This window comes from Rhea pennata, chromosome 12 (genome assembly GCF_028389875.1).
Source record: "Rhea pennata isolate bPtePen1 chromosome 12, bPtePen1.pri, whole genome shotgun sequence".
NCBI lineage: Eukaryota > Metazoa > Chordata > Aves > Rheiformes > Rheidae > Rhea > Rhea pennata.
This window is the reverse complement of record NC_084674.1, coordinates 16690656-16702355: the sequence shown is the minus strand read 5'-3', so window position 1 is coordinate 16702355 and position 11700 is coordinate 16690656. Positions and strand designations below refer to the sequence as shown.

Here is an 11700-nt window from a genome sequence, read left to right as displayed (position 1 = left end):
AGACACAGCCAACAGAGGTGAAGAAGCAGGCACTCCTGCCAAGTCTTCAGTAGCCAGGTATCCTGCCTAGCGGGGGACTTGTGCTCTGGCCTTCCCTCTAGTCTCTTGAATCTCAATTGGAGTATTTCTCTTCATAGTAATTAAACTAGTTTTAGATTGCCCAATATAAACAACTGCGTCAAAACAGTTGTCTTTTGGGTCAGGAGCCCTAGCAGTTTGTAGTAACACAAAACCAGAGACCTTCAACCAGGACAGCCCCCTTTTTCATAACATACCACCACTGCAGACTTAAAATGGCATGTGCATCAACAGGCAATCTCATATTTTAGCTGTGAGCATTGGATTCAGCCTAAAGGAGGGATTTACGCTGACGCTGTTGCAGAGATGCAGGTTGTGAACAGGCAAGGCAGAGCTGGGCACTGGTTATCCCAGTAATACAACAGCTGTGCAGAAGAAGATCTGAAACACTCAGGGACTGACCCCTGCATTCCCAATACCAATCCTGCGGTGCCTGCTCTGTGGCCCTGTCCTGCATGGCCCAGCCTTCCTGCCTCTTACTAATCCTGCTTCTCCCGCTCCTCTGTGGCTTTCTGCACAACTTCCAGAGCTCACAGACCCCCAGGGAGCAAGTCCGTCACTATGATAAGGTGTGAGTGTGTCTGGGCCATTTTAGCTCTGGAAGTTGGACTGACAGAGATGCTAACTTAGCTGGTAGTTTTCCACAGGTAGCTGGGGTAGACATGTAAGCAAAATTAGTTCTGTTTAATGAAGTCCCACAGATACTAACATAGTTAAAACCATGGTTAAGCCCATCCTAACCTAAGGATAGTCAAATTCATCTGCTTACACTTGATAATGAGATCCAGATAAGCCTAGCTGTATTTAAGCTGGCTCTAGTAATAATTAGAAGAAATATCTTAATGCACAAAGTCATTCTACAAACTGAAGCTTAGAGAGGGTTGCTGCATCCCAGGAGATTCACATGAGAGGTTGTGAAACCATACACACAAAATGAATATGCCACAGAATATAGTCTTCTCACATACGTGCTCTCCCCCAAATTAGACTATTACTTAGCTTGCACTGTTTTTTCTTTCTGTGGTCACACGTGTCTTTCCCTAGCCCATAATCAGTGCGCTGGCTGACCCCTTTATGATGAAGAAATGTATGTTATTTACCAGACTACATTATATTGCCAGCTGCTTTTTCAGAATTGAGTTGCTCTTAGGCTTTATGCCAAAGTCCCTGCCCACAGCAGCTCCAGCTGCTCCGAGTTGCACAAACAGTGCATGCTAATCCATTGCTGCCTTTTTTCCTTGCTGTGTCCTTCATGTTCTTGCATACCTCTGTGTCTGACTCTTCTTTCCCTTTTTCTGCTTCATCCTTACACCATTTTCCTCCACATTCTCTTTTCTCCTCCTGCCACCTCCCCTTCTCCTCACCCCACAGAAACAGATCAGTTTGTCTGCAAATAACTAGGGACTTGGGTCCAAGGCTGCTTTTGCTAGCTTCCATCTGCCTCCAAGAAAGGCATTTCCTTCCAAAACAATATACTGATGAAAGTGGCATTCAGAGGAATGGGAAGAGCAGCAATGACAACTTTGCCTGCTACAAATGACACAGATGGAAGAAGAAATATTTGTTGCCCCCTGGCTAGCAGATGTCCTATCAGGTTTCTCAAGGAACCCCGAGCTTCACAGACATGATGAAGCAGCAGAAGTGCCAGTCTCACTTGTACACCTCTGGGAAGAGCCTTTCCGATAACAATGAAGAGTCCGAAATTAGAAAAGATCAGGATGATAATGATTATAAACATAAAAAGAAATAAAAGTGAGGAGAAAAAGCACATATTCTTTCACTTTCCATTACCCAACCAACTTCTGAGATTACTTGGAAAGACAGAGCATAAACAGCAGCAGGAGCACTCAGGCCCTCTCCAGGCAGTAACTCTCAGTCTGCTGTGGGCTGTTGGGAACGGAGGGGGATTACGCACAACGCCGAGAGCTAACTGTGTCCTACTGACTCTGTGAAAGACACCCGAGCGTCTGCGTAACTGAGCTCTTGGAAGAAGTGTTCCCAGCCATTCTACACCATTGTTCCAACTGAGGATCAACAAATCTTTTAGCAAACATGCTTTTTTTTTCCCCCAGAAAATAAACATTCCTACTGGAAAAAGAAAATATCCTTGTGTTATTTAAAGGAAATTAAAACTACACCCAGGCTTTCATCCATATAGTGCAAAGAAAAGAAGGTAGAGTGACAGAAGCAACCTTTTTCTTCTTCCTTCCTACCACTTCACTGTTGTTCCTAAAAATTTTTAATAAAACAACCAACCCCTATTATCCATCAGGCAAGGGCAGGCATGTAGTTTCACCAACAGCCTCTCTGAAGAGGCAATGCAGAGAGATCTAGGCATCACATCCCCTGGCAAAACCCAACATCTGTGTCACTATCTCTGAAGAGCTGCCAGCAGCATAACAGGAGATACCAGCCACATCAAACTGCCCTGTAAAACAGCCAGTAAGTCTTACAGAGTAAGATGGTTTTCTTTCTGCACCGGAATAACAAACTGCTTGTTCAGACAAACAGTGTAAAATAGTGCCTGACAATTGGATTCATTCACTTTTTAGGTCATTCAAAAAGTAAGGTCAGCAGAGACCAAAACTGATACCTAATGGCTGCTCAGCAGCTTGAGCAAACCAAACAGCACAAGCATCTGCAGGACAACAGCAGTGCTCACGTTTCTGGCAGTGTCAGACCTGAAGGCTGAAGACTAAATTGTCAGGGAGGACAGATGAAAGACAGGGAGCTGGTCTGAACCTCCCCTGCTGGCACAGTGGGGTCAGCTGCCTTTCCACCTCCCTGAGCCCACATCAGAGCAGCTACCTGGGTAGCTCCTTCCTCCTCCAACCCTTGGAACATCTTCAATACACTGACAGTCACACATGTCCCTGTTCTGAATCTGCCCAGTTACCCTGGTTTGTTCTGCAGACTGAGCACTGCGAGTCAGGAAGGAGCAAACCCCAACTTTCTGCTGTTCCAGTCACGTTTGAGCTTTCTGCTGTTTGACTCAAGTATTTACACTAACCATAAAAAAAAAAAAAAAAAAAAAAAAAAAAAAAAAAAAAAAAAAAACACTCCCTAAGCATGAGAAGCAGGTGTAGACTGGTGCTGGCAGACCTCTAGGAGTTGTGTCTCTGCTACAAAGACAGACACAACCAAAGGGAACTTGTTTTTATAAAAGCAAAGCTGAATTTGAGAGCTGTTAATATAAAACCATACAACTACAAGCTAAAACAGAATTAATTCTTTCTCCATCCTACTAAAGCACAAGTCTAAGTTACTCTTTGGATCTAGGTAAGATCATGCTTTAAAAACCTCCTCCCAAAGCTCTCAACAACAGGTTCATCAGTCTTCTACTTGATATATAGATGCCTGCCTTTTAAAAGGAAAGGTATTAATATCGGGTCTCCAAGATTTTGATTAGTGGCTTAATAAAGCCTCATTGCTCAATTGGAGATAATGAGAAGCTATGTTCTGCTGCTGAATCGAATACTTTATGTCTGCATCAATTTGAATTCCAAGGCAGAAGCCATACAGCAAAATAAGCCCTATAACACTTCAGAATAGTGGAAGTCACCTGCACATTCACTCAATATAATCTGGAATAAGAACACAAACCATCTTAGTTGGGAACATTCTCATCACAGAAATTAAGGAACAAGTATTTGTGATTATGAAATTGCCAGACTGTCCCCCCGTCGCTTTGAATGCGCCTGAACACTAGGATACTGTTTTAACCTACAACTTCTATGTAAAAAAGTAGAAACCAGGGTTTTGAGCAGAATACAAAGAACTTATCTTTTTAATGTCAAGTAATATGCAACAGCATATACTAAAATGCTCTAAGAGCATTGTTTTTTTCCTTCTCTCTCTAAACTTGAGATTTGTAATTCAGTGTTTATACTGTCTGAAAAGCAGAAATAATTGGCTTGGAAAAAAGATAAAATATTATTTAGAACAATGAATTATGCAAGCCCTATCAAGAATTTATTTTAAACTATTTTGCTCTTAAGATGTATAATCTCTTTAAAACTATACACTAAAGTCATTAGTTTAAAAGTTATTTCTGCCTGTTAAGCACATTACAGTATTTTAGCATAGGACTTCCACAATTTGATTTGTCCACTTGCTGGCATTTTAAGGTAAAAACTACAGAAGTGTTTTAAAAACATAGACATAAAGGTGGTCAAAAATCTTCCAATATAAAGAGAATTGGGCAGGGTACATTTGGGGCCTTCACAGCTTGTTCTTCTAACCTAGTACTTCCTTCTGTAAAAAACCTTAGTATTTGTGGGTCCTGCCTATTAAAAAAAAAAAAAAAAAAAAAAATTAAGCTTAGTTAACCAACTTTGACACTTACTTGTTAAAACAATTAGAAATCTGAGTAAGCATCCTTATAACTCACTTAAGCATATATACAAACACACATACACATACAGACTAACTCAAATTTGATTTGTATATTTAGCCTTGATCAGTAAGTAGCATATATACATATATATATATATATATATATATATATGCACACACACACTCAAAATAATCATTAATTAGGTGCTTTCAGGTTTTTTTGCGTATTTTTTTTTAAAATAAGTTCAGAAAACTGATCTTAATTGTTTTCATCATATTTACTAAATCCTTGGGCTTTACTGGTCCAAGTTACCTTTCCCTGGTCCTGTGGGTTGATCCAGCAAGGAGAGACTTCAGCCTTTAAAAAACAGAAGCATTTGAGTATATTTTTTGAAATTGTAACTTTTGTAAATATTTATATAACTAAATTTTACTATCTCATCTAGGGGGATCTCCAAAAGCACCTATGTCTGAATTACTGAATACACAGCAGGTGACAGTGTAACATCAGGTAGCAGATTCCTTTCCCCAAGACTAAACACAGCAACATCCGCAGTCTGGAATTCAGCTAGTAACCCACTCTCCAAATTCAGCATAGGCAAAATTCCCCTCCAGGCACTGTATTTTTTCTTTGTATACAGAAAATGGCCAGAGAAAATAGCCATTCACTATGTAAGTTTTCAAACTACATATTCTCCTTGCCTTGCTTTGTTATTTTCCCAGTATTTTCTAATGACAGTTTTACCATTTAAACAGGTCTGGCTCTTGTTCTTTTGTCATTTGCATGCATACACATACATTCATTTACAAAAAATTTCTCTGTTAGATCAGCCCTTCAGCACAAGCTCTCATTATAGCAAATGCAAAATTATACAATCAGACCAAGTGTCCTAGCAAATACACTCTGCTGGTTAAATGCACACCATTCTACAAACTTTTTTGTGGTTGATTAAGTAGAAATTGTATTCTGTCAAGTTATAATGTGAATTATGTTAACTGGTTTAATGATACTATCAAGTGTAGAAACTATAAACAGAATAGTCCTAAAATCCTACCTAGCGATTTAAGAGTTTTATATAATACTATATATAGTATACAGAGTTATATATGAGTTATATATAATACTATATGTAGTATTTCTGCAGCACAATGTCAATTCACAGATCCAGGAATATTCTTCTATTGATACAATAAACCTTAGTCTCACCTTCAGACTTTAAGTCTTCAGACTTCTTCAGTTTTTGTTAGTGAGTTTTTGGTTTTTAATTTTACTAGATAAAAATTTTCTCACTATCTTTTGCAGCATATATGAGAAAGCTGGATGTAATTTCAGGAACACTCGTCACCACCGCCAGCGAAAGCATTAGTTCTGCTCTGCCCTCGCCGCACGGCTGACGGACTGCGTGCCACCTCCCTCTGCACTGGAAGGAGCGTTTGCATGGCCCCTCTGAGAAGGGGATTGCACTAGCGTGATCCAAATTCAAACTAACTGAGAAAGGACTCAAGAAGCAGCACAGAGGGTGGGTGCTCCCCAAATACAGGCACATGCAATTAATTTTCCAGTTATGTAGGAAAATTAAAACTGTTTTCTGTTTCTCTTAGATAAAAATTAGCAAGAATATTTATTTAGCCTCACACTAAAATCTACTTAGGACCAATGAAAAAGGTGACTTCTCAAAACAAAAATCACAAGCAGAAAACACAATTCCTTTTCTCTTTTATTGATACTGCCAATGTGACTACCTTTACGCAGGCAGATTGCTTTCCTACAAACACACTTTTTGTATTAATTTGGAAGTAGCATTTTGCACTCTATGCCTCCTAAGGTTATCCAATTAACACACAGTTATACTTTTAAGAATCTGTTTCCACATTTTTCTCTTTAGCAATGACATTCGCTTTTTTCAGATCTGTGTAAAGGTTACTTGGCAAGAATACATGCATATGACATTAAATGGAGACCAATCCACCACTAAAAGGTAATGCACATAAAACATAATACAGTACTTCGACATCTTTTCAAATAAATACCCACATACAAATGTAGTAATTTTAAATGCAACAATATTTCTTATGAATCAATACTGTAACAGAAGATGGAAGTATAAGTCCCCACATCTAGGAATAATAATGCTTTTTCCAGCAAACAGAAATCTTTTCCCCCACTGACAATATTATTTCAATTTGTACTTTTTCTGAGGAGTGGGAAGGCTTCCCCCCGACAAGTACCAATTTAATCATTCACGTAAGCCTCAACAAACAGTACCAAGGGAGGGAGGTACAGCTTGTTGATGCACTTTTCTGTTTCTGTTTCCTGAAATTACAATGATTAGATACAACATGCAAGAGAAGATATTAATGTTCTTTCACATTTGCAAACAATACTATGGTTAACTGCGTCCACCACCGTACAAAGCTAACATAACATCAGTATTCCCAATACGTTCTCTGTACTGTAACCACAAATGTGTTAATACATCTTGCTCATTTGTTCAGTATGAGTCCATTTGGTTCCCAAAGTGTATTTGGGTTTGTATAGGCTTTTTTTTTTCTCTCTATACCCCTGAATTTGCAAGGATTTGCATGATGAAATATCATTGACTAACAGAATTTTTTACAATTTTTTGTATATATAACCTCTATAGTAAGACTACCCATTAAAAATGTGCGAAAGGGGAGTTCACTTTGCACTTATTGCTCCATGTCTTTACTAACTTCCAAAACAGCCGTTCCTTTTCTTCTTGTATAGACTGAACTATTCTAAGATTCTCCCTTAAAATTATTAAAGGCACTACTGGCAATAATTAATGACAAAAAGGCGCTGAAATATAACACCCTATCATTGACAACTTTAGAATTTTTCTTTCTAAATGTACCATAATTTGGCACAATAAAATGAAAAAGTAACAAAACAATTCCAATTTGGAATTTAACCGGTACAGTTGTATAAAATTCTGTTAATCAATAATACCTCAACTTCCTAAAACCCAGGAATTCTGGAATTTATAGGTAATACTACTTATTTAATATTTTTCAAGTGCCTATTACTGTTTTAACCAGAGCAAAGTCAAGTTTTCTTCTTGTTACATTGAACTATTCCTAAGAATAATAATACAATATGAAAAAAACCCCAGAATTGGAATACCCTGGATTTCTTAATGAACATGGCAGTTAAAAAAAAATCAGTAATTTAAACATATAAAGCTTAACATTTCATAATAATAAAAAAAAGCTGCTGAAGCACAGCACATGTATAGTTTAGCAGAGCTCCTGGTTTTTGTTGAAACTCTTTCTAAACACAATCTAGAGCCAAAAAAACCCTCTGCCACATGCTGATGTAGAAATCAACAATCACAAGCCCCAATTGGAGAGAAACTATGAGCACAAACCACTGCATTTATATAAACTCTTCTACATAAGTAATTAAAGAAGCTAAAGTAAAATATCAAAATATCAAAAGTGCACAGGTTTAACAATCAGATAAAAAATGAGTATCCTCAATACAATAAGAAATTCCCCCATCTCAACATTTCTAGTAGATCTAAAACTAATATGGTGATCACTACAGTTGAAGTAGGTTTCTTCAGCACTTGTAAGTTTTCTTACTGCAGCAGCACTTACAGGTAAAGCTTGTTTGTTTTATAGCTTGAGACATAAGAGGAAAGTTACAGGTAGCATATAGGAAAAGGAGTTTTTAAAAGTTAGGTAGGGTCAGGTCAGAGGTTTCCATTCTTTGTGCAACGGGCTACCACTTTTAACCATAAGGAAAGAGGCTAAGAAATGCTGTTGCACTGTTGGAAAGGCCTTCTTCAGGGACTACTCTACAGCTGAAAATGGAAAAATAAAATAACATTAGAAAAAAATCAGTGTTTATTTCTCAATTAAAGAACTGACAACTTAATACAATGTGCTGCAAAAGCTCCATAGCAGGTTAGTTGGTTGAGGGGAGTCTGTTAGCTTACAGGGTAGAAGCAGCTGTTTTAGCTTGTAGATGCTTTCCAAGCTGATGAAACAGTGCTTTATGGGTTTAGCCTGGAAGCAATAGCTTTGCAGAAAGAAGGTTTCTTACAAGTACTGAATAAAGCTATGCTGTTCAAGCACAAGTCAACAGCAATGAGTGTGCAAGAGACATTTTCAGTGAAGCTTTAGGTTCTCCAGAAACATGCAGGTCAGTATATCATGCAGGCCAATGCAGAGAACAGTAATCATTAGAAGAGCCTGCTTGCAGAGGTAGGTGGTGGCTTAAGAAGTTCTCCATGCGATATCCCAACCCATTGAAAATGAAATGAAGGACTTTGACCAAATGTACATTTCAAGAAATTGTTAATCTTAAATATATTATAATCATTATCTAAACATACAAACAGCAGGATCAGGTCACCTTATGCACCACTGCTCATTTCTTTTGTAACATGTACTAAAAGAAGTCAAACTGAAACCTTGACAAGCTCAAACAGCTGTGAGGTTTCTTGGTTTGGTCTTCATTGTTGTTGTTTTTAAAAAATATCCACAGAAACAAATGAAGATGGAAATGATTACTAAACCTATTGTATAATAGCAAAATTGTTCATATTTGGAACTGAAAAGATAAGTCAAGACTGATAGTAATAGTCACTGTCTGATAACACTGAAATCTTTCTATAAAGTTCCAGTTAGCATGAAAGAAACCCTAACAATGAATTCAATTCGTTTCTTGAATTTACCTTTTTGCCATTAGGATTTTATGACAATACTGCCATCAGAAATGGAAGCAGTGAAAACTGTATTAAAGCTCCCTACTGTAGCAGAAGCAAAATGATAACTGTTTCTATTGGAGCAAGGAAAGTTAGCAAATGCTTGCTTTTACAAGGTATTTTTAAATCCACACACGATGCAGGGGTGATAAGAATAAAGGCCTTTTGGAAGATTGTGCAGCAAAGAAGAGAAAAGCAGGATTGAAAATTGTTAAAAGATGTTTCTAAAATATCAAACCTGCTGCTTAGCAATATTAAAGCTCAAATTCAGGAGAATTCAATGTTTTCTAAACACATAATAACAGATGCACAGAACCTAGTTTCTAAGGCCAGAATTGATATTTGTTTCAATCTCTCATGCAGTGATGTTTGGGCAGCATATTAGACTTCAATCGTTTAGGGTTTTTCCTCTCAACATTAGCAAAAGCAGTTCTGGCATTTGAATGTGGCTTTATAATGTTTCCTAGCCCTGTAGCAAGGTTTCCACAGCTCTGTTAGATTTCTTTAAAATCTCACTGTGTGAATTTCAGAAGTCTTTGCCCCCCGCCAACACCTGGGTAACCAAAGCCCCAAGCAGTTTCCCTTCACTGGGGAAACAGGCTGTGTTTCCTTATTACCTTATATTAGCATTGTGTATCTCCTGACTAGTTACAGGCAGAGCGGCAATGCACAGGAAGCAAGCTGCTGACCATCTATAAGAAATGGTAGTGAGATGAGGCAGTACTACACCAGGAGGATTAGAATGGCTTCAGAAAACATCTATCAAGCAGACAACTGTGCAGTCTCGCATTGCTTTTTAGTAATACTATAGGCATACAAAATTATTTGAAAGAGTACAAAATGAACAGGGCTTTACATTAAAACAAACTTTGAGGCTAGGCACTTTAAAACTCTGGTTAAAAAAAGTGTGCCTTATCGTGCTCCACAAATTTTCCACAATTTTAGAAGCAACATTTTTCAATCTTGTATCTTTATGTAGGCACCAATTATGAAGTACACTTTTGTATTATTAAACATATTGAAATTAAGCGGCTAAAAAGGCCCCTTAGAAGTTCAATAGCAGACAAAGGTTTGTTTGTTTTTAAATATTAATATATATACCAAGCTATTTCATAAATATTTATTAGCAGGATGATCTGGTTAAATTTCCAGTGCCTATAATGTAGAGCCCTGTAAAACATGTGCTTGCATAAGGAATGCAGTAACTTTTGTGTATTTTAAAAAAATTATCAGAGCTCTGAAATACTATCCTATAAAGATTAATACTGAAAGCTGAGAAAAATTGTTTTGTAGCTGACGATATTAGGCCATAGTCATATTAATTCTATGCAGATATATTGTGTGGCTACAGTAATACATAAAAGAAATTTTTTGAAGTGTTAACACTGCAAGAAGCAACAGAGATCGCAAAGATCCTTTCAGGACATGATACTTTTCCACAGCATAACTTCTTAAAGTGGAACTATCTACCAGGTAGGATCCCAGTTCTCAAAATTTTAAGTTCTATATCAGATGGGGTAAATAGTGCATATTTTTTATATAAGTGTGCAAGTTTCTTCAGGCAAACCCTCTGAAGAGAGAAAAGCAGAGTGTAAATAATGTATCCTACCATGATTTTCCAGCTTTTATAGCTTATAAAAGCTTTAGGACTTTGGTCAGTGGTGGTATGACAGCAAGTTTTTAATATCTGCCACAATAGGCAAATTAATTTTGGTTCCAGTTCTGAAATGCTCTGCATTTCCAAGACATACCTCTAATCTTAACATTTGCTTTTCACCACTTCTTAAGCCACACTAACAAGGGAGGTTTTCTGTTTGCTTCTGCCTGTGAAAGCATTTATTGAAGTATGCTGCAACCCTGGAGAAAGGATCACATTTGTGCTATACAAACTACAGTTAGTAACACCAGATATAGTGTATCAGGTATGCACTTATAACACTTACCATAAACAGCAAAACTCATACATGTTAATTGTGGAAAAAGCTAATTCCTTTCCACTATTAACTTTTTAATAGCATCCCCATACTTATGAATTAGTTACAGTTAAGACCACCATAATACAATTTGTATTACCTGGTTTAACAACATACTAATACAAGTCAACTCACTGCGACATTAGATAGTGGGGATTTAAGCTGACAGTTACAGCATAAAATAAGATGCATAAAATGATTCTTCTACACACCTCTCCTAGTCACAATAAATTTTATATTTCTCACTACAAAACACCTGGTTGTTAAGGACAGATCCTTCAGATCTGTCTCCACAGGACCGAATATGACTTACACTAGGGTTACTGCTCTTGGCTTTGGAAGCAGATTTTGTGCGCACCCTTTTGGACTGCTCATGGTCTAGCTCCAAATGCTCCAAGCGCTGGGTAAGGGCCAGTTTCTGCTGGATAGCCATGCGAAGCAGTGAGTTCAGAGTCTTCTTCTCATCTTCAGCTGCTGCAAGCTGCCGCTGCATTTCATCCAGCTGTGTGACATACTCGTCACATCTGCAATGAAATATATCAATCTTTAGCAAGCCTGTTTCCATATATGAACAAACGAAA

General features: G+C 37.7%; 1 protein-coding gene across 6 annotated transcripts in view; it reads right to left on the bottom strand.

Annotated features, from left to right (window-relative positions):
* Positions 1–6115: 6115 nt before the first annotated feature.
* Positions 6116–11700, bottom strand: part of BICD2 (BICD cargo adaptor 2) — a 96101-nt gene continuing 90516 nt past the window's right edge. The window contains exons 7-9 of one of the 6 annotated variants that reach the window (XM_062585200.1): positions 11433–11643; positions 9764–9838; positions 6116–8240 (exon numbers count right to left, since the gene is read on the bottom strand). In XM_062585200.1, coding sequence (XP_062441184.1) covers positions 9791–9838; positions 11433–11643 — 259 coding nt within the window. In that variant the 3' untranslated portion in view covers positions 6116–8240; positions 9764–9790. The other 5 variants (XM_062585199.1, XM_062585202.1, XM_062585201.1 and 2 more) reach the window with 5 other exon arrangements.